Genomic DNA, 21,637 nt, shown 5'->3' on the forward strand with positions numbered 1-21,637 from the left:
GGGTATGACCATCTCGGAGTTGCGGACCAGACTCCGTTACCTGCAAAGGGGCGGAGTGCCCGTGCCACTGCCTAGATCTGGGGTTCCCTCTGGTGGCAGCCGGGGGCGTCCTTTTTCTGGCGGTGGGCGGACTGGTCTTACGGTCACGGTGAGGAATTCCCCTCCGGGGATGCCCAAGCCCGCCGGCACTTCGAAACCAGCGGAGCTCTCAAAAAGAGCAGGCTGGACCCTCCCGGGGGGTACCACCTGTTTCTTCCGAGGCTCCCCCCGACGATCGGATGTCGATTGCAGCATCGGAGGGTGAGCCAGAGCTTTCTGGAGAGGAAGATTCGGCTGCGCTGCTCTCCTCCTGGACCGTAGCAATGCCTGGATCGGATCCAGAAATAAAGGCTATGCTTTCCCGGGCCACCGTAGGGGTAGGGCTCGAGTGAAGACTTTCACCGTGTCCCGAGCCCTCAAGGTTGCACAATTGGTTCCCGGGGCGGTCCATGCTGGTTCTCAGCGCCCCGCCTCGGTGCCTTTCTTCCCGGAGGTGCATGAGGAGCTCAACAAGTCGTGGACGGCACCTTTTTACTGCCGGAAACTGATTTGCTGGATCCTCCTCCCTCACCACCCTCGATGGTGGGGCAGTCAGGGGGTTACAAGGGTCCCCCCGGTGGAGCGGGAACAAAAACAGAATGGTTTGACTCTGCATGAAACAGCAAAGCTGAATGAGATGCAGATTCACTCTCTGCCAGCAGGTGGCGCTTAAAGCATTTCCTGGTTTCCGCTGTAACCAAAGCAGCGCTGAACTTATGAACTTTCATATGCCCAGAGGCAAGATGAAAAGAAAAAATACCATCTAAACTTTAACAAAAACAGAATGGTTTGACTCTGCATGAAACAGCAAAGCTGAATGAGATGCAGATTCACTCTCTGCCAGCAGGTGGCGCTTAAAGCATTTCCTGGTTTCCGCTGTAACCAAAGCAGCGCTGAACTTATGAACTTTCATATGCCCAGAGGCAAGATGAAAAGAAAAAATACCATCTAAACTTTTCTAAAGACAGTAAGTTCCCCTCAGACATGCATTCATATAAACTCCTACACCTAAATGAATCGCGATTTGTTTAGCATCTCAACCGATTTGAATCGTCACATATTTGAATCGATTTTCAACCGGCTCGCGGTTAATCGTTACATCCCTACTGATAATAATAAATAATGTTTTTTGAGCACCAAATTAATATGTTAGAATGATTTCTAAAGATCCATGTGACACTAAAGACTGAAGTAATGGCTGATAAAATTTAAAGGTGTTATATTTAAATTGTAATAATATTTCACAATATTACTATTTTACTGCATTTTTGATCAAATAAGCTAAATGCCGCCTTGGTGAAAACAAAAGACTTCTTTCAAAAAAAAAAAAACGCTTTAGAAGGTTTTTTTTTTTTCAGAAAAATCGTTATAAAAACTTTATATTATAAATATTTGTATAGTTACATTTTACTATTTAAATAGTAGAGTTAATTGTCTACGCAATTAACGACGAATAAGCTTTCATGAGGTAAGTAGACTCGTGAATTATAAATCATAGCAGAAACTCATTAACCCATTTCACTAGATGTCCAGTTTTGTTGTTCAGTAATCTCCATAATGTCCATTCTTTAATAATAGAATGTGTACCCCATGGTTAAAAAATACCTATACGCCTATAATAAAATACCAATATAAAATTATAAAAAGTATATATCGCCTTTCTAAATCATTCCCAAACATAATATTGTTGTTTAGGCCATACATACCACGTAATATTAGAATAGGTACCTCTCAGTTTAGAAATACTTACAGTATAAATGATTTGTAATTTTACAGGTTGTTACCCCTTTATTCCCCAAACTTCGCATATTATTCCCTTATACCTACACGGAGGTACTGAATAGGTACACTGTAATTACAAAAAAAGTTACGCTGTAACTTCAGTTTACTTATGCAGTTCTTTGCAGGTTGCATATCTGGTTGTTACCCCCTTATTACCCAAACGTAAGACATTATTCCCTTATATCTACACGTACTTTCTTTATAGGTACACTATAATGACAGAAACGTACACCATAAATTCAGTATACTTACGTAGTTCTTTGCTTGTTGTAATCTAAAGCGTACCTAAAAAGTTAAAGTTGTTCATACATAAAATGTTTAATTTATACACAAAACCCTATGATTACTACTGAGATCACATTGCCCCATCCAATTCTTCCCTTCTTCCACTCATTTCCTGTCCACTAGCTAATAAAACTTGAAAAACAAAAGAAACAAACGCCAATTATACGCTAAAAATCTGATTACAACTCACAGACAAAGTGATTTTCAGGTAAATGGTCAATTAACAAACAAAGCTCTGTGCAACTTACACAGTGAGTGTGCAAGTAATTAAATCAGTATTATTCCTAAGTTAGAAGTATAGCTTTTCCAAGCAGTGCACAAATATTAGGTAAAATGGATGTTTCAGTCACGCTTTTACAAGTGAGCCGAACATGAACAAACAAACCAAACACAGCATTGTGCAAATGAGACTAGTTTATAGAAACACATGCCATTCATAATAGCAAATAATGAGCAAGCATCAAATCATCTAAGACTTCACCCGTGATTAACAGAAGCTTGGAAGTTTGCGGTAAACATATAGACAGGATGAGTGGACCTCCGCCAAGCCAAAACCTTGAGGCTAATCCACAGCAAAGAGAGACGTGGATCAAACTCCCCATTTTTGGCAAGTATGTCAACATTTTTAGCTACCAACATGCTCAGTCACATTCTGTTTGACCTGATAGCTAAAACACATGGATTACAAGACATTTCAGTGCCCAACTTACAGGTCTGGACAGCTAGTATTACTGTAAGTCTGGATCAAAATAAAATAATACTAACGCCCAGTTGTACTGTTTTTGTGCCAAATTACTTCATCTTTAATTATACCCAGCTCATCATCTGCCATGTCTGCCATTAAAAAAAGCATATAAAACATTATTAATATAAATTATAGGTATTCATCTTGGGGGGAAAAAATCTGATTTTTATTCACAGCCCCAAACAAAGATGCAAAGAGAGATAATTATCCAAGCCTAAACAAGTTAAATCCCACTTGGTTGAAGGTCTGTTTTTCTTTAAGCTCTTCTGTGTTGGTAGTTTTTGTAGTGCTGAAACTTGATCTCAGAAGAGGAAACCAATGGCAACTGGAGCACTTATGAAGGATCATGAAGGTCATTACTATCATTTTTGATAAAACAACCCTGGCAAAGAATTGCAACAGCCATGGAAGCTACATTCAATGTAATGAACAGTAAATGAGAACAATGAGTATATTATGGAAACATAAGCTATGCAAATAAGACCCAATGCTATGAAAAAAAGGAGACATTACAAAACCAGATTTATATAAAAAAGAAAGAAAATAAGAATAGGTGACGCTATAGTTTTTCACAATAAAAATAAATAAATAAATAAAATGTGTTAATCATATTTAGGATAACTCTCATCATCAACAGAAAAATTTCGGAGTATGTAGGGCCACGTTCAGGACCATATTAAAATCCATTATTTTTTTACTATTTTTAACTAATTAATATTCTGATCACTTTGCTAATTCTGTGTTTGTGTCCAAATAAAATAGTTTATCATTTGAAATGAGTGCCAGGCTTTAAGGACTGTAAACAGTGTTAATCTACCTTAGGCTGATGATACACGGGGCAACTATTTGAGCAATTTTTGCCAGGCAACTTTTTTTGAGCAGTGTTTCTTGGGCACTTTCCCCATTGAGAATGGGTAGCAAATTTCTGTCTGGATACTTTAGATCGGTCGTGGGCCCTGTGTCTCACCTGGTTTGCCCATTGACAGCAACATTGCCCAAAGTTGCCAGGCAACAATGCTCAAAAAGTTGCCCAATGTATCATCAGCCTTAAAAGAAGTAACATGATTGACAGTTTTAGATATTTCTACAAAGTGCAAAACCACCGTAACAGGGTTAATCATGTAAGATCAATAAATTCTGATAAATGTAAAATATAAAATCACTTAAAGTGATAAACTTACTTGTCCTTGCAATTAATTTCCTCAAAGAAAGAAAGAAATATTTAGTTTTATAATATTTCGATTACATGCATATGGATGTCTTATCTACATTTTATTTATAAAAAAGTAAATTGCATTTATATAAATATACTTGCATTTACAAAAAGGCCTACAATTCATTTTTAAAAGTCTATAGACTATGCATCATATTTACACACCATCGAGGGACACAAAAGTCACTGGGAATAGTCTCAGAGAATGATATATGCATCTTGCAGAGAGCACTTCACAAATGAATTACAATCTAAGAGAATGACCTTTTACTGTAATTCACTTCACTGGTCTTGTGTACTGACCGGCACATCATGCCGCAAAGAGGAGAGATTCTTAACGTTTGGCACTCAAACACAAAGAAAATCAGGAAGGAAAGACAATCCACAGAGAGCTTTCAAGACAAAAAAGGAATTCAAAGCCATTCAAAAAGTGTGTTTGTACAGCACCAATAAACAACCGCACTAAATTTTAATGCATTATGTAACAGTAAAATGCAAGTTAATTTGGCCTGGTGAGACTAGAAAGACATCAGGAAAAGGAATGGGAAACTACTGCACATCTCACTTAGATTTCTGCATGAATACTAAATACTATCTATAAATACTGCGACCTTTCAAGCGTCGCATAAAACACAGTGCCTATCAATAGGACATTTTTTCCCTTTAGTACACACTGAGGAATCCACAAATACAAAGACGTGAAATGAACTGAATCAAATGATTTCATATTGAACTCAGTACTGGTTTATTGTAAAAAGTCACGCAATGGTATAATACTGCAAATAAAATAAAGACTGCCTACAGTTTTGGTTTATGGCTGCCTCTGAGAACTAGAAGAATTCTTACCAAGCGTGCTCATGATGATATATGAGACTTAACAGATATATATGACATTTATAGCGCTTGTTTGCCAATGCTCTGGCATATCACAAGATATCCTGCTGTGTTACTCCTATACCAGTGTACTGCATTACATATCATGAGCCTAGGAAGAAAGCCAGCGCTATCCGCTGGTTGAGATTTAAGACTGCTATATACATTGAATATTAAACCTATTAATTTGGGTTTGTTTAGAGCTACCCGTCAAATGCTATTTTCATCCAAACTAATAATATTTGCTCACATTGGCTTTGTCTGGGGTTCTTTCTGGGTGGAAAACGTAAGTAATTCAATTTAGAGAACATCAATCAATGCCTCTAATTCTCAAATAACTACTGCTTGACATCATCTGAAATGAGCTGAATAACATGGCAAAGAATGTTTTATGCATAGTTTTTAATTTAAAAATGAGTCAATAAATCCAGTAGATATTTCTAGATAAAAGCAAATTCTGTCTTCCTATCCTTCATAACTGTAACAACATGCTTTGTTAACGTGGCTAACTCAATAAAAATGGCTCTGGGGAGAAAAAGACCATATAATTTTTCTGTTTCTCCAAACAGTGAAGCAAAATTACTGAAGCCCATCCAAAAGAAACGACAAGGAAAATTTCACTTTTATTTACAGCTCTGATAAAAGGCGCTTTAAATCTTTACACCCTTGAAAGTGCAAGAAAAATGAGTTCATGCACAAAAAATACTATTTCACAATTTTCAGCTTATGCAATGATTTTATCATACAACAAAACACTTGATTCGTATGAACAATTTCCTTCTCGTGATTGGCCATCATTTACAGACAGCTGAAGACCTCTGACATAAACGTCAGGTTGCTCTGGTGACAAAGTGTTTTAGTTTAGTTTTTAAAAAGACTGACATGAGAACAGTAAGAAAACTACATTAATGGCAGATATCAATCTACACCCAATGCAATTGCTCACAGGTGGATCAAAACACTTGCCAAGATGGAAATCATGAAAATTTCACCTAAAACTTCTGCGTTTGTAAGAATGATGCTTCATTGTTTCCCTTGTGTCTTTTAAGTGGTAGTGCTAGTTGTGTCAAAGACGTAATAATAAGAACAAATAAATCACATTTTACTGTTATAAATGTGCTGTATTTATCTGTACATCAGATCTTTAGAACAGTTTTTGGTCATTTTCAAGTCAAGTTTCAAGTGTAAACAATAACAACTAAATAAAAAATGTAGAAAAATCATTAAATAGCAATTTTAATAGCACACTGAATTGCTATTCTAAACATTTTCTACCAGAATGTACAGTACATCTGATTCTGTAGCTCAGTTGATAAATACACGGACAAGAAATTGAATTGGATGGATGATGTGGAAATGTTTTTCCGCTTAAAATACAAGACATTCAAGGTTCTAACCAGCCCTAAAATAATTTTTGATTTTAATAAGCCAAAAATTGCAGCTGTGCCAACAGTAGATGTATATCAGCAGTGGGAACACATTTGTTTGCATTCTGATTTGTGATTTCACTGGAACGGACAGTGAACCGCAGAAAACCAAAAGGGCGGTAGAGCGCACAGCTGTGTGTGGTAGAAAACACGGCCGCTGTACGCCACTTGTGACAAATGCAATAATAACTCCGCAAACAAGTTACAGAATTCCAGCAGATCGCCACACATTATAACACATACAAACTTCGGCCGAAGAACCAGAGATGTCAAAGTGCTAGGGACATGACACCACCGTCCCTACTTTAATTGATGATGAGAAACAGAGATGTGATAACTTTAGGATGGATAACAGGATGATGAGCAATCAGCAAACGTGAATGAGAGCAAGACCCGAAATCCAAGGCAATTCATACATCACTGAGGAATGCAACACAACAAAAACAACAAGTCCTCTCCCCCGCACGCCTGCCAAGATATCCCAAACAGCGCTGCAGACTCCCTGTTGCTCAACTGCGCTCTCAGATTGTGCCGAAAAGAGAGTCTTCTATTTTCAGTCAACTACTGGAAAAAATGGGCCTTAAACATCAAGTTTCCCAGTTCTCTCTGATGCCAGGATGGAGAGAGAGACTCATTTTACATTCACATTAGCCGAGAGGTTTCTCAATGAGCTGAGGCACTGACTTATTTATCCTCAACGACTGGCAGAACTCAAGCAGGGAAGGTTCTGCCAACTGGCAATGTCTCTGAGGGTTGAAATTCAGCAGTTATACATGCAAACTCATCCTACAACAAACTCATCCTACAACAAGAGCATTTCAAGTGAATTTGACCTTGGAAACAGAGCCAAAGGTACCAGACAATTAGTTCAGTTGCACTTAGTCTATATGCTTTCCATTCACAAAGCACTGAAATGAACTGATGATGTACTGTATGTGTGACATACAGTATGTGCTGCAAGACACCTGAGATAGAGATTTATTTAGGATATGTAACACATCCTTTTTCCAAGTGTATAATCACCTATATCGATTTACTCCACAATCAAAACATATAGCATAAATATTGGGTTACTGCTATAAAGGGAGTAGTAGTTGACTGGTCATGGGATTTCAATACAGTGGCAACTCACTTACCGTTTATACTGTAAACTAAAATTGTGTTTTTTGACAACTCAAGTGACTGTACGCTTCAAAACAGTATAAAATAGTTATACATTTACACTAACATTCAAATTTTTTTTTTAAAGATTTGTTTTATTCAGTAAAGTTGATCAAAAGCAACAGTAAATATGCTTATAATGCAGTTTGAACTGTCTTATTATCAAAAAATAAAATGTATCACCATTACCACAAAAATATTAAGCAGACTAATGGCTACTAAAAATTCAGATTTTGCCAACACGGGAATAAATTACTTTTTCAAATATATTACAATAGAAAACCGTTATTTCAAATTGTAATAATACTAATACTAAATACTACTACTAATAATTCTAATACTAATAATAATTCACAATATTACTATTTCTAATCACATTTTTAATCACATTAATAAAGCCCTGGTGAGCATTAAAAAAACAAATCAATAAAATCAAAACATTTCAAAATATTACCGACCGCAAAATTTTGTGTACATTAGTACAAGTGTAAAACTTTATGCAAAAAAACTTTATTAAATTTGCACTTCTTGAATATTACGAACTTAAACATGAGGTTTTTACAAATGAAGAAATGAGGTAATGGGAACTGTTTAAACAGCAACATGGTTTACTGGATTTACCACATCAGGCCCCAATTATTCAGGTTGTTGCCCTTTGACCTTCTAATTGCATGAGCAAACCATTACCGGCCTAACCATGAGTCTGTATCGTTTTGACTAGTGAGACAAAACAGACCACCATTGGTTCTAACTACTGCAAGAAAATTGGCGATTAATAGCTATGTAAAACTGTGGTCAGAAAATTAACCTTTGTGAACATAAGACAGTGAGAGGGATGGCCATCATTTGTATGTGACACCATAATGTCACTTCACAATAACACGGTATTGCTTTGATCCTTTATGAGGTACTGTATATGTCTGAAATATGATTTAAAAACAGTTTCACAAGCTTATAGAAGTAGTAAAAACATGGTTGCATAATTTATATACTTTAGTATTGACTAGTTGTTTGTTTCTTTAGCCATTAAGTTTCACTCCTAGTTACTTTCAGAGCCATTCATAGCATTTTATAGGAGAGATTCACTGGAGATTTTTAAAACAAAAATCACAGCTAATGATCTACTTTATAGATCAATATCATAATGGTTTCATTACATTCATAAAATCGCATGAGCAAATCTGTCTGAAGTTGACGTAATTTGTTTAGATGTCAATGGGACGTTACAATTTTCACCTTGGATAATTTCTTCAAGACTGATATTTTGAAGAAAGTTCATGAACACATCTGAATTCATAGCTTACAGCTGTGTACACACAGCAACACGGCATCATCAACCAGACCTGCGTTGAAAGTAACAGCGTCATGACAAGATGTGGAAAGCAAAGAGAGAAAATTATTAAAGGAGAGTGCTAGAAAACAAATGCCATTTTCCACCGCCACTATTTTCATCGGAATTATCCCAGAATCCATCAGGGACTTGTGTAAATTCCAGAGGTTGTTGGGTAATGCATTCAGTTTTCTCCATGCTTTGACTAGCTTGGCTCAACTGATCCCAAATAAACTCTGGCTGCGTCCCAACTAGAATCAGTCACTCGATCTAGCGCGTTCCTGAGCTGCCTGAAAATGTGGACATTCATTAACTTTTTGGTTTTTGGAGAGGACAATGAGGGTCATCCCTGTCATAAATACCGGCCAGTTGAAAAGCTTATAAATCAGCTTGAGTGGTGTTGACTTGGTGGTCAGTGGTCCATTTGATTTAAGCATCTACAGAACTCATGACTCACTTGTGCTTTAAAAGATACACATTCAGATGGAATCGTAATCCCTGCGTGAAATCATTGTGGCTATAAAAACACCCCATAACAGAGACTATAACCAGAGCTCTGTATGAGCAAACAAGGAATTTGTATGATATTCAAAAACACAATACCACAAACAAAAGACTGGCACATTGACCACTGTTTGATCTTCTGCCATTAATCCCCACAGTCATCGTAAAGACACAACAGAGAACAATGCAAAGGATTTCCTGTTAAATCACCCTTTTCGTTTCATGGGTCAACAACGCCAATATCCGATTCCCTGGGAATTTCACGAGCTGGTGGTCAAAACGGTTTGTTTGACAGCGTGTTCGGCCTGATGAGCACTTTGAGCTGATTGATGAAGACTTTCACTGATATGAACCATCTGGTTAATTTAACCAAGAAGAGCATTAATCATTGTAAAATTGCGTAATATTTCTGCCTAAGTCATGAAATTAAATGCACTGGAATCCCAAAGGGCAGATGCTCTGAGAGTGATTCGCATCAATTACTTCCTTGTGTCTATTGAATATTAAAGGGAAGTACAAACTCTTCATAAAATGTTTGTTGGAAATAAATCACGCTTAAATATTTTTGCAATTAAGTAGCAGAAGTCTCTTACGTCTTCAGGCTGCGCATGTGTTGCCGTTAAATGAGATTTGTTCCATATTTCATAAGTGTTAATCTAGAAGACAGAGTTCACGCTCATAAAAAATTGTTTAGATAAACTGTTCCTGATGAAATATGAACACTGGCAAAGTCTAAATCAATTAAAATGGATGGATTTCAAAAATCCAAACAAAAACAACTGCAAACAACCTTGTATGAGAACACATATTTTTTTCTAACAAATGATGTGAGTTTAATTAAGACAATTAGCAAGAAACGTCAACCAAATTTTTTAATCTGTGCTACATTTTTCTCTTCACCACCGTGCTCTGACCATTATAGAGACTTGTTGAATAAATCATGAATAAATGTAATATAATTTTAAAAAAAAAGTTTATATGACTAACAGTTCTGACTTTCTGAGAATTCTGAGTTTATATCAAGCAAGATATAAACTATATTGCCATTCTGACTTTTTTCCTCATAATTCTGAGTTTACATTTTACAATTCTGTTTTTCCCCAACCAAGGATTAAAAAAAAAAAGGTAATTGCGACTTTTTCATCTAATAATTTTGACTTTTTTTTCTTCTCGCAATTGTGTTAACATCTTGCATATTCAGAGTTTTCTTAGAATTGCGAATTCATTTCACAATTCTGAGATTACGTCTTCCAATTCTGAGAAGTCAGAATTGTAAAATATGAACTCAAAACGGCAAGAACTGAGACTAAATGTCGCAAATACCTTTTTTGTGTTAGAAACAAGTTTCCATAGATAGCAGCTTGTCTACATGCAGCTTGTGGACTCACAAAACTGATGAACAGAATAAAAATAACTCAAATATCCCCATGTGTATTCAAGAGAACAAACAACAAGTCCATTAGAAATACAAAAGAAACAGGACACTGACAGATTCTTTAACTTCAATTGTCTTCTCCTCAATACAGTCCTCTGACAAAAAAGAAGAAAAAAAAAACACATTTCCTTGCCACATGGTCATAAACATTTAAAGCAAAAGCAAAAAAAAAAAAAAAGTAGTAGACATCACGTTTTGTGAAGGACAATGTAGCACAATTATGGATTCCTGTAGTTCAACTCCTGGTTAAACCAAAGAGTATGGGATGGGGCTACTGTACCTGTTTGTCCAAACAATGGAATTAGATGTGGTAGAAGTGTTTTTGAAAACCTTTGTCCTTCAGATTTCAGCCCCAAATCTCATAGTACTTCAACAATCAGACCTGGAGCTGTTCAGTGGTAGGTAACCAGTACCCTTGTGAAGCCATGCTACAGGTTTTAGCTTACCGTGCATATGCCAGACACATCTGCATTTGCTCAAGAGAGCTTTTAGACATGTCTGGGTTGAAAAACCCAATATGATCTTGTTTCTTTTAATGGACACTTCTGGAAATAAACTCCCTCGACACCAGTGGACATTAAAGATGAACTAGAGGGCCGAGAAAGACATGCGACTGGCCTCTAGAGGCTTCCCAGTTTGCATAAAGGTTCAGTCGATAATTAAAAAGATTTCTTCTGGCGACGAACAAGTGCTTGTGGTCAGATGAACTTTATGTTTAAGTTCATGGCTGGTTTTCAGCCCTAGAGGAGTTAGTGAGAGGAAAGAAAACGAGAGGTTTATATGATATGGCCTTTGTCTGTTTGGTTCCCTTTGCCTTTTGGCCTGGAATGCTTCAAGAGTGTAGAAACAGGCCTGAAACCACCAGAAATATTTGGAAGAACAACCAAGAACCAAGTTCTCCAGAAACACCTTCAGTATGTTCTGGAAAGGCCCGTTCTGGTTCATTTTGATCTGGCTTCACAATGTTATCCCTGATCCCAGTCCTGAGACAAAATACGTCTATTAATCCAAGACTACAGTACAAACTCACGTTGTATGCTGCAGTTAATTTAAAACTAAGACCTATAAATTTTATGGCACAATATCAACAACTGCACACCAGACTTTCAGAATACACTGCTTTTCTTTGTAAAACGGTTTCCTCCCAATAAAACTTACCATTAATTAATCTTTGGTCCACATTTTAGAAACATGAAAGCAATCAGATCAGAGCTGTCAATGTATTCCTTTTGTGTGATTACTTATATAAATGGTGCTTAAAATAATTTTGTGTGAATAATTATACAAATAAATGTTCAAATTAAAAAATTAAATTATATATAAAAATACAATTATGAAATTTAATAAAACAAAAATACAAATGTGAAAAACTGTGGAATATTTTCATAAAACATGCAGTTTAATTTGATGAAAAAAGCAAATAATGTAGTTTAATTTAAAATTAACTGACAGCCCTTATTCAGATACAAATGTTATCCATTAGCCACATACATATTAGTACAACATAGCGCCAAAATACTTTTACACACATGTATAGATATTTTCTGAGACAAAGTTCTATTTTCATAGAACTCAAAAAATGAACACTCAATGATGGACAAAACATTTTAGCGCCACATCCTTGGCCAGTTTTTGCAACTATCCAACTCCAGGATGGATCACAACCAAAGAAAATGTCACACTGCGATGCATAAACGTTCTCCTCTGTTTGACATTATGATCTATTCAAGAGACAAACCCTGGCTTGCAGGCATGTTTCTAACACAAGAACAGATGCGCAGAAGATCAGAAGCATCAACTGAACAAATATTTCCTCACATCATGAGTTTAAGAGCCGCCAAGCCACAAAGAAAAGAGGTGTGGTGGCTTAACTGCACCAGTTAATTTACAATGAGCTCATATCAAAACTGCGATTGTGTCATTTTAGTCATCTGCATATGAGTAAATGTTAATAGCAAGCCTACTCACATGAGACCCATTGTGCAAATACTCTCCATGCATGCTTGAGAGACTCAAGGACTCCACAGGTCACCAGTGTTGGTGCACCACACACGCCAAGAATTTACAAGGACAAGCTTAACGACAATTTTGGCAAGCGTTTCAAAGCATCGCACATCAACGCCTGCTGAAATAAAAAGCCCGTAGTAGTTTGTGCTTTAACTTACTACTTCCAGCATGCAGGTGGAATGAAATGCACCACCATAGAAGAGAAAGGGTGACGACTAAGAAGTGATGCAAGAGAGAGAATAAAATCTCTTCATATACAATTTCTATTGCTTGATTTTTATTCTAGATCAGTGTTTCCCAACCTTTTTTTAGTCGCGGCACCCTTTGGAAATTTTAACAAATTTGTGGCACCCTACAAAATTGATTTTGTCACAATATTTGAATTTCTAACTTCGATATGATACTTTGAAAAGTATCGTTATTCGGTACAGCAGGGAAGAACTGCAGAATGTGTCATATATGTATATGTGTGTCAGATATTTTTTATATTATTAATTTTTTTGTCCATGGAGGCAATCAGTAGGCTAATTTCTAATGAGGAGACCAATTTATATGACAGATTTTAATGTAGGCTTTTATTCATATGTAAACATTGTTTAATTACCATTATAACTTAAACTATCTCACAAATTTTTGCTCACTCTGTGTATTTTTGATTTTACAGTTGGGTAATTTTGTTGCAGTAGCACGAGATAGCTTGATTTCAAACTTTGAATTGAATAAAAAATGACAAGTAAACAGTCAGTAATAAAATAAGAACAAATAAAGAAATTAATAATGATAGCACAAATAAAAAACAACGACAGGCCTACACATTAAATAAATAGCTTTTTAGTTTTTCAGGTCTAACAGTAGGGCTATTAAGAGATTTAATTTTTTTTTATTATTTTTTTTTTTTTACCAATTATCCAAATAATGTTTACTCCTAGAAAGCTATTATTATCAGAACATGTGAGCATAACATAGTGGTTAGCAGATCAATGAATGAGAGGGCAGCATTACCAGAGATGCCCATATACCACACACCATGTTACAACACAGTAGGGCTATTGCAGACAGAAACAATACTGTACTACATCGATGTTTCCTGTCGGCTCGTTTTTCGAGTGGACTTTGCTGTTCCAATGAGCATGAACGGTATACGAGTGGAGCGACTGAGAGGAGCGCACACGCATAGAGCGGATAATGCACAGAGCGTCACACCACGTGAAAGTGAATCCTGAGCGGTGAACTAATTTTCTGCACCCGGAATTTCAGTGCATCTCTAATTATTAGCGACATCAGAAATGGATATTATATAATAGATGCTTTTTTGAACATTTTAGCAATTAAAAAAATATTAAAAATAATTTTTTACACGGCACCCCTGCTCTCGACAGACGGCACCCCGGTTGGGAAACACTGTTCTAGATAATGAATAATTCATAATAATTCATCCCTAAAATGAAAATTGTCTTCCATGGACCAAAGGAGAAATGTTGAAGAATAAAAGTATTCCATTGACTTGACTTGTTTGGAGGACAAATTATATGGGTTTATGGTGCTTTCTGTCTTTTGGAGCTCAGCAACCCGTATCCTTGTTAACTTGGATGGCATTCATAAAAACTTTTGTGTTGAACATAGGAAAGTCAGTTGGTTTTGAGAGTAAGTCAAGTTACCACCGTAAAGCTGAGGAGTCTGGGTCTGCTTTGCATCCGGAGCCGGCTTAAAGTTCCAGCATCATAATCCCTAACCTTCAAAGAATAATATCTCCTTGCTTTCTTTCACTAATTCTAAACGGTCACAGGAATGAAAACAGGATTATTTTACATGCCCCACACAAGACACCAACACAGCTAACCCAATGAAAGGAAACCCTGGCAACTTTGGGAACAGAAACAGTACAGGCCATCACTCTTGAGTGATAATCTGGCATATTTAAGTCTCTTTTAATCTCCCCCCCCCCCCCCCCCCCCCGCCCCCCCCCCCCCCCCCCCCCCCCCCCCCCCCCCAGAACAGTAACCGGGTGAACAAATTTGAGTCATTTTCAATTTAAAAGTAAAACAATATGGGTCTCATTTTCTAAATATAAACTTAATACGTTTTCTCCTTCGCCACATAAGAAATGCATAAAGCACAGCTGGAGTCTGTGTATTGCTAGTGATGTAGAATACCACGGTACATTAATAACTGGCTGACTTCAGAAATGGAGCCAGTGGTACCATTTCAAACTTAATCATAAAACAGCTACACATAATTTCTTGGCAGCCTACCTGCAAACAAGATTTTCAGAAAAACTAAAGGCAAAACAGATTTCATTGCATAAAAATGTCAAATAAACAACCATGATAGACAGACAGATAGACAAACAGGACACTTTATTTATCCCATATGGGAAGTGGTGACGTCCAATTGAATAAATACAAAACGGGTACATTACAAAAGACAATATATAAACATTATCATACACAAGAACCTACAGAATGTTAAGATGGAGAAGTAAACGGTCTCTTACCTGTAGCATGTAGTCACCTCTCCTGTGGATTTTACGCACGGGTATTTCGTCGTTGCGATTTTGTTCTCTGAACACACATCTCTGTAAGACAAAGAAGCCGTCAGCGGTTTCTTTCTACGTAAACACATCTGCCTCACGCACAAGAAACAAGCTTTCAGTCCTCTGAGTTCTTGTAAACAGCGAGCTGACAGCGCGCGCACTGCAGGGACACTTTACCTGTCCACATCCTCCTTCTCCTCTCGGAAAGTCCACGGCGTTCCCGATGAGAACAGCATTACAACCACAGCAAGTCTGAGAGGAGTTCCTCTGCCCGTGTAGCTCATTTCAGACACTCAAAAAAGATATTGGCCGTTTAAAGCTAGCGTCTTGAAGTTCAGCGTTACTTTGAGGAATTGAGAGAGTATTGATTGGTTACCTCCTGCGAAGCCCCACGCGCAGATTCCCACCGGCCCCTCCTACTCCCGCACTTGCTCAACTTCAATAGGCTCAGGAACGCTAGTTATGAATTTAATATTTAATAACTGCCACAGGTAACATTAAATATATTCCTGTGGCGAAATCCTTATGTGTGAGGTTTGAGTTAAATATTATATTACAATAGGCTACGTAAAAAAAAAAAAAAAAAATTTTTTAAAAATTAAATAAAATGTTTGTTATTATTATATATTTGACTGTTCAAGGACACAGCTATGTGTGCTGAATAAAATGGTGTAGAAATCATTTTCAATCAGAAATTGCAAAAAAATTTACAAAGAAACAGCAAGTAACACATTGAATTAAAGGTGACATTTTCATGTAGAAAAACTAAAATATTATATTATAATAGGCTACGTAAAAAAAAATGGACCATTTGATACCATATTTATTTGTTTGTTTGTTATTATTATATATTTAACTGGACACAGCTATGTGTGCTGAATAAAATGGTGTAGAAATAATTTTCAATCAGAAATTGCAAAAAAATTACAAAGAAACAGCAAGTAACACATTAAATTAAAGGTGACATTTTCATGTAGAAAAACTGAAATATTATATTATAATAGGCTACGTAAAAAAAAACTTTTATACCATATGTATTTATTTAATTATTTATTCATTCATTAATTTTTGTTATTATTATATATTTAAATATTTAAGGACATAGCTAAAGTCATATGTAAATGTATGATAATATGTGTGCTGAAAAAAATGGTGTAGAAATCATTTTCAATCAGAAATTGCACAAAAAATGACAAAGAAACAGCAAGTAACACATTGAATTGAAGGTGAAATTTTCATGTAGAAAAACTGAAATGGTATTTTCTTGTAAAACGTACTCCAGTAGTCTTTCTTTTATTTACAGCTTCAATTTTTTCAACATTGTACATTTATTTATTTATTGAGAAACTGAACAAATTTGATTTGAACTACTTAAGGACACAGCTGGAGTCATAAATGTGTGCTGATATGTTAAACGAACATGTGTCTCTCAATTAATTAGATACTAAAAATGTCAAGTATAATATTTAGTATAGAATAATTAGAAAAAAGGCTAACAGATAGGCCAGGTAGTTGACATTTAACCTCCCCATGTTTAGTTCTTTAAAAAATGCTGTACATTGGCAGCGCAAATGTAATGCTATTTAAAAAAAGAAGTGTAATCTGTGAAATAATGAATCTAGAAAATTTTGAAAATATGAAATTATAAAATAAATGTATGCCCTGTCATGACAATGACATAATTGAAAGCTCTCACACTGATTGCCCTCTAAGGTTAAACTAGGCAAATGAGACTGTGTTGGCTAACTGATTCCCTCACAACAGGGATTGTTTGCACCAATTCTTCATCCCTGACCTCTGACTGCTATGTAAGCTGTTAAGGGACCCAAATGTCCCACAAGGCCAGGGGACTGTTGTCACAAAAAGAATTAAGCTAATGGTACATGTATTGAATTTTGTAGTTATTTCTATGTTCGTGCCATTAATACCCCTGTGATTGATAGAACCATTTTAGTTGTGGCCACTGATGAACTGAGACTAACTGAAAGTTTTGCCCCCTAGTGGCTGACAAAGCAGCAGCTGTTTCTTGTTTGTAGTCTCCATTCCCAACCAGCAATAAATGAAGACGCTCTCGCCAGCAAACCTTCCTGATGACTAATCTCACATCTCATGAGATTGAGAATCATCTCTCATGAATAAGCAACTCTAAACATATCAGACGGTGTCGACCTCAAGTGCTTGGAGGCCCAGATAAATGATCTGCCTCCAAAAGGACGTGTTTCCATGGAGCTGTCTGCATGATGCTGCTGATGAATCTTGGCTGAGATTAGTTTTCGTGCCTTGCTTTTTTGTAGTGATAAACCCTGCTTGTCTTTTTCCTTCAACACTTTCATTGCAATCCAAGCTTCAGATTTCAGACACAAGGTTGATGTCCTCAGAGCCAATGTCTAGACTTTATGGAGACTTTAAGCTAAGTATCAAAAGTTCACTCATTGTTTTTTTCCTCTTAAGAAAAAAGAATGTGAATAAATTATTCTAATCTAATTTTTAGATCAAAATTATCCCTGTTAGTTGCAAAAAAACTGTCCTTAACCATGATTTCTTATCACAGCATGATTGCGGATATTACATTTTAAATTTCACTGACCCGACATTTGTTTTCAAATTCTGTCCAGCTGTTTTTATGATATTTTTGTCTCAGGTGGTTGCATAATGCATGCTGTGCTATTCAAACACCCAAACACCGGACAGAACAAGTAAACAGAACAAATTAATAGTTTTCAGACAGAGAACACCTGCTCTTTTAAGAATATTACTCCTAATCAAACATATATAAGCTATTTGTTGTTTTTAGTGTTTAACTAAGCATTTTATACAGTGTAACAGGACTGCATTAGTGATAAGATAACAATTGACCAATTCCTGTGCTGCGTAAGGCTAGTCTCATTTACATAAAACTGAAGAACTGTTTTGACACAGTGTTATGAGTCAGCCGAATTCGAAATGATACAAATATGTGCTAATGAGAACGAGCATGCTTGCAAGTTTTGTTTTTAATTAAGGCATAAGAAATAGGTCAAACCGAGCAGTGTAAAAACTGGAAAATGTGCACAGCCTTTAAAAGCCTTACAGATATTTTAATGTCACATGCAAATATTTGCAGCCGAGGCGAAACAGGTCTGTTTTTTTTTTTGTATGTGTGTGTGTAATGGGTTTAAAGTAGAGTTCCAAGGAAAAATGATTTGATTCATTGTACAGTAACTAATGTTTTGAGTCAAAAGTCAATTACACAAATGTGTTTCCTCAAGCAGAGGTTTTGTACACTTGCATTCGTTTTTTTTTTTTAAAGAAATTCATATTTTTATTCAGCAAGAATGCATTAGATTGATACAAAGTGACTGTAAAGACTTATACATTGTTACAATCTATTTCAAATAATAATAATATTTCAAAGTATTATAGTTTTTACTGTAATACGACCAGAGGCGGACAGTAACTAAGTACATTTACTTGAGTATTGTACTTAAGTACACTTTTTGAGTATCTGTACTTTACTTGAGTATTATTTTTTCTGGGAACTTATGACCATGAAGAATAGCTCTGGATTTTGAATCTGTGTGAAAATGTCTGAGAACAGAAAATGAAGTTGTGGTATTTACTACCGCTCTAGGCTACATCAACAACACAATCTGCATCCAGGAGGAAACCTACGATTTATATTTAGCACACACACACACACACACACACAGGTTTGTTTTTATGGTTTAAAAAACCAATTCTGTATGATTTATAAGCTTGTTTCCTCATGGGGACCTCAAAGATGTCCCCACAAGGTCAAAATTTCCTAGTATTACTATCCTTGTGGGGACATTTGGTCCCCATAACGTGATAAATACCAGGTACACACACACGCACACAAACAGATGAAAATCTTGATATTTGCAGTCTGTCGGATTTTCTACCTCACATTACCTGCCTGCCTGGACACTAAATCTGTGAACCAAGATTAACTCTCACTGTCGCTACAGCAAGCCATTTTGGATTAAAATGCTCATCCTGTCATACATGTGCACTTTATCATCTGAGATCAGTTGTATTATTACCTCTTATTGTTGTTAATGCTCGGATAAGGGCAGAAGGCATCTCTGAAAAGCTCTGACCCAGAAGAACGCGACAGAATCTGCAGTTGTAGTACCGCTGTTGACCGCTAGATGACTCTTCAACTCCAGGGCAGCGCTGCACACCTCCGTCATCGTAAACAAAATGGATGACCAGTGTTATAAATACCGGGGTGCGTCACGACTAGGGAGGGTGCCTGCTGTGCCATTTAAGTTTCTGCAGTTTTGATGGCTCAGCAGAGAGGAGGAAAAGGGATGATAGATAAATAGATAGAGAGAGAAGGGTCATTATGTCTCCAGGTGCAAACATCCCTCACACAGCCGGTCTTAAGAAGCGAAGCATTTTACTGGGGTAGAAGTAAAATGTTTCGTGCAAGTCATTTCTTGTTGTGTTGTTGTACAATGTCACTGTGTGTGTGTGAATGTGAATAACTTTAAATAAGTTGTGCAACTGCAAATGTGTCAACGCTTGGGTGTTCTGTTTTCACAAAACACAAAGTACGCAGTAGGCCTGTTTTTAAATATGCCACTTTATTGCAGTAGTTTAATTTAAAGAGCACATTTGCTGGACTAACGTGAATGAGACTTTATTTTATACAAATAAAGAAGAGGAATTTATGATTTATTGTTGTCAGATTTTATTTGACTGTTAAAAATATGAGATATCTGTGGAAGCCCGCTGAGCTGAAAAACAAAAACAAAAAAAAAACAGGTAAACCTTAAACAGGTAAACTGGTCTTTGCTGGTTAAGCTGGAAGTAGACGAGCCAGACCAGCTAAAGAAGTGGCCAAAACGCCTCTAAAACCAGCCAACCAGCTTAGACTGGTTTTAGCTGTTTTTCAGCAGGGCATTTCTGCCAGAGAATAAAAAATACCATAGTAATTGCAACTTTTTATCTCAATACTCTGACTCTTCCCCCCTTGCATTTCTGAGTTTAACCCTCTAAAACCAGCCAACCAGCTTAGACTGGTTTTAGCTGTTTTTCAGCAGGGCATTTCTGCCAGAGAATAAAAATACCATAGTAATTGCAACTTTTTATCTCAATACTCTGACTCTTCCCCCCTTGCATTTCTGAGTTTAAAGTGAAGTGACATGTGTTAAGTATGGAGACCCATACTTGGAATTAGTGCTCTGCATTTAACCCATCCAAAGTGCACACACACAGCAGTGAACACACACACGGAGCAGTGGGCAGCCATTTCTTCTCCATCATGTATTTCTGTTTTGTTTTGTTGTTTGTTGTCAATGTATATGTCACCATTATGTGTATCTTTTCATTTATAGTGAATGAATATTGTATTATTGTTGGCTGTCTTTATGTTAGTTTTATGTTACCTGCCTAGGGACTACAGATGAAAAGTAGTTATTGTTACTAATTCTGGCATATTTACATGGTGTATATTTATACAACAATGTTCATGAATATGCATGGTCCCTATTAAATAAACCAATAAATAAATAAATAAATTTATGCTGCAGCGCCCGGGGAGCAGTTGGGGGTTCGGTGCCTTGCTCAAGGGCACCTCAGTCATGGTATTGAAGGTGGAAGAGAGTGCAGTACATTCACTCCCCCCACTTACAATCCCTGCCAGTACGAGACTCAAACCCGCAACCTTTGGGTTACGAGTCCAACTCTCTAACCATTAGGCCACGACTTCCCCATAAGGGTTTTATGGGGTGAGTTTATATCTCACAATTGAGTTTAGGCTATATCTCTCAATTCTGAGTTCAAAACTTGCAATTGCGAGTTTATGTTGCAATTCTGATAATGTTCTCAAAATTGCGAGTCAGTATCTTGCGATATTGCAAGAAAACCATCTCAAGTCAACTGTGAAATATAAACACAATTCTGAGAAGAAAAGTGAATTCTGAGAAAAAAAAAGAAAAAAAAAACTCGAAAAAAGTAACCTGAACTGAACTGCGAGATGTAAACTCAGAATAAAAAAGTCTGAATATCGGGATTTAAACTCGGAATTGCGAGAAAGAAAGTCAGATTTGTTTACATTTTGCAATTCTTTTTTCCTCAGAATTGTGAGTTTATATTGTGCAATTTAGTTTTTTTCTTAAAATTGTGAAAAAGTCTGAATTCTGAGATATTAACTCAAAAAAACAAAACCTGAACCGAACTGTGAGATGTAATCTCAAAATTCCAAAGAAAAAAGAATATCGAGATTTAAACTCAGAATCGCGAGTTTATATTGTGCAA

At 36.5% G+C, this 21,637-nt stretch overlaps 1 protein-coding gene across 1 annotated transcript in view; it reads right to left on the reverse strand.

Annotated features, from left to right (window-relative positions):
- Positions 1-15,770, reverse strand: part of LOC107600894 (collagen and calcium-binding EGF domain-containing protein 1-like) — a 60,356-nt gene extending 44,586 nt beyond the window's left edge. The window contains exons 1-2 of the mRNA XM_016292871.1: positions 15,551-15,770; positions 15,335-15,415 (exon numbers count right to left, since the gene is read on the reverse strand). Of these exons, the coding sequence (XP_016148357.1) occupies positions 15,335-15,415; positions 15,551-15,657 (188 nt within the window). The 5' untranslated portion in view covers positions 15,658-15,770. The remainder of the gene's footprint in view (positions 1-15,334; positions 15,416-15,550) is intronic.
- Between the last annotated feature and the right edge of the window lie 5,867 nt (positions 15,771-21,637).

Source organism: Sinocyclocheilus grahami, unplaced genomic scaffold (genome assembly GCF_001515645.1).
Source record: "Sinocyclocheilus grahami isolate Dianchi unplaced genomic scaffold, SAMN03320097.WGS_v1.1 scaffold294.1, whole genome shotgun sequence".
Taxonomy (NCBI): domain Eukaryota; kingdom Metazoa; phylum Chordata; class Actinopteri; order Cypriniformes; family Cyprinidae; genus Sinocyclocheilus; species Sinocyclocheilus grahami.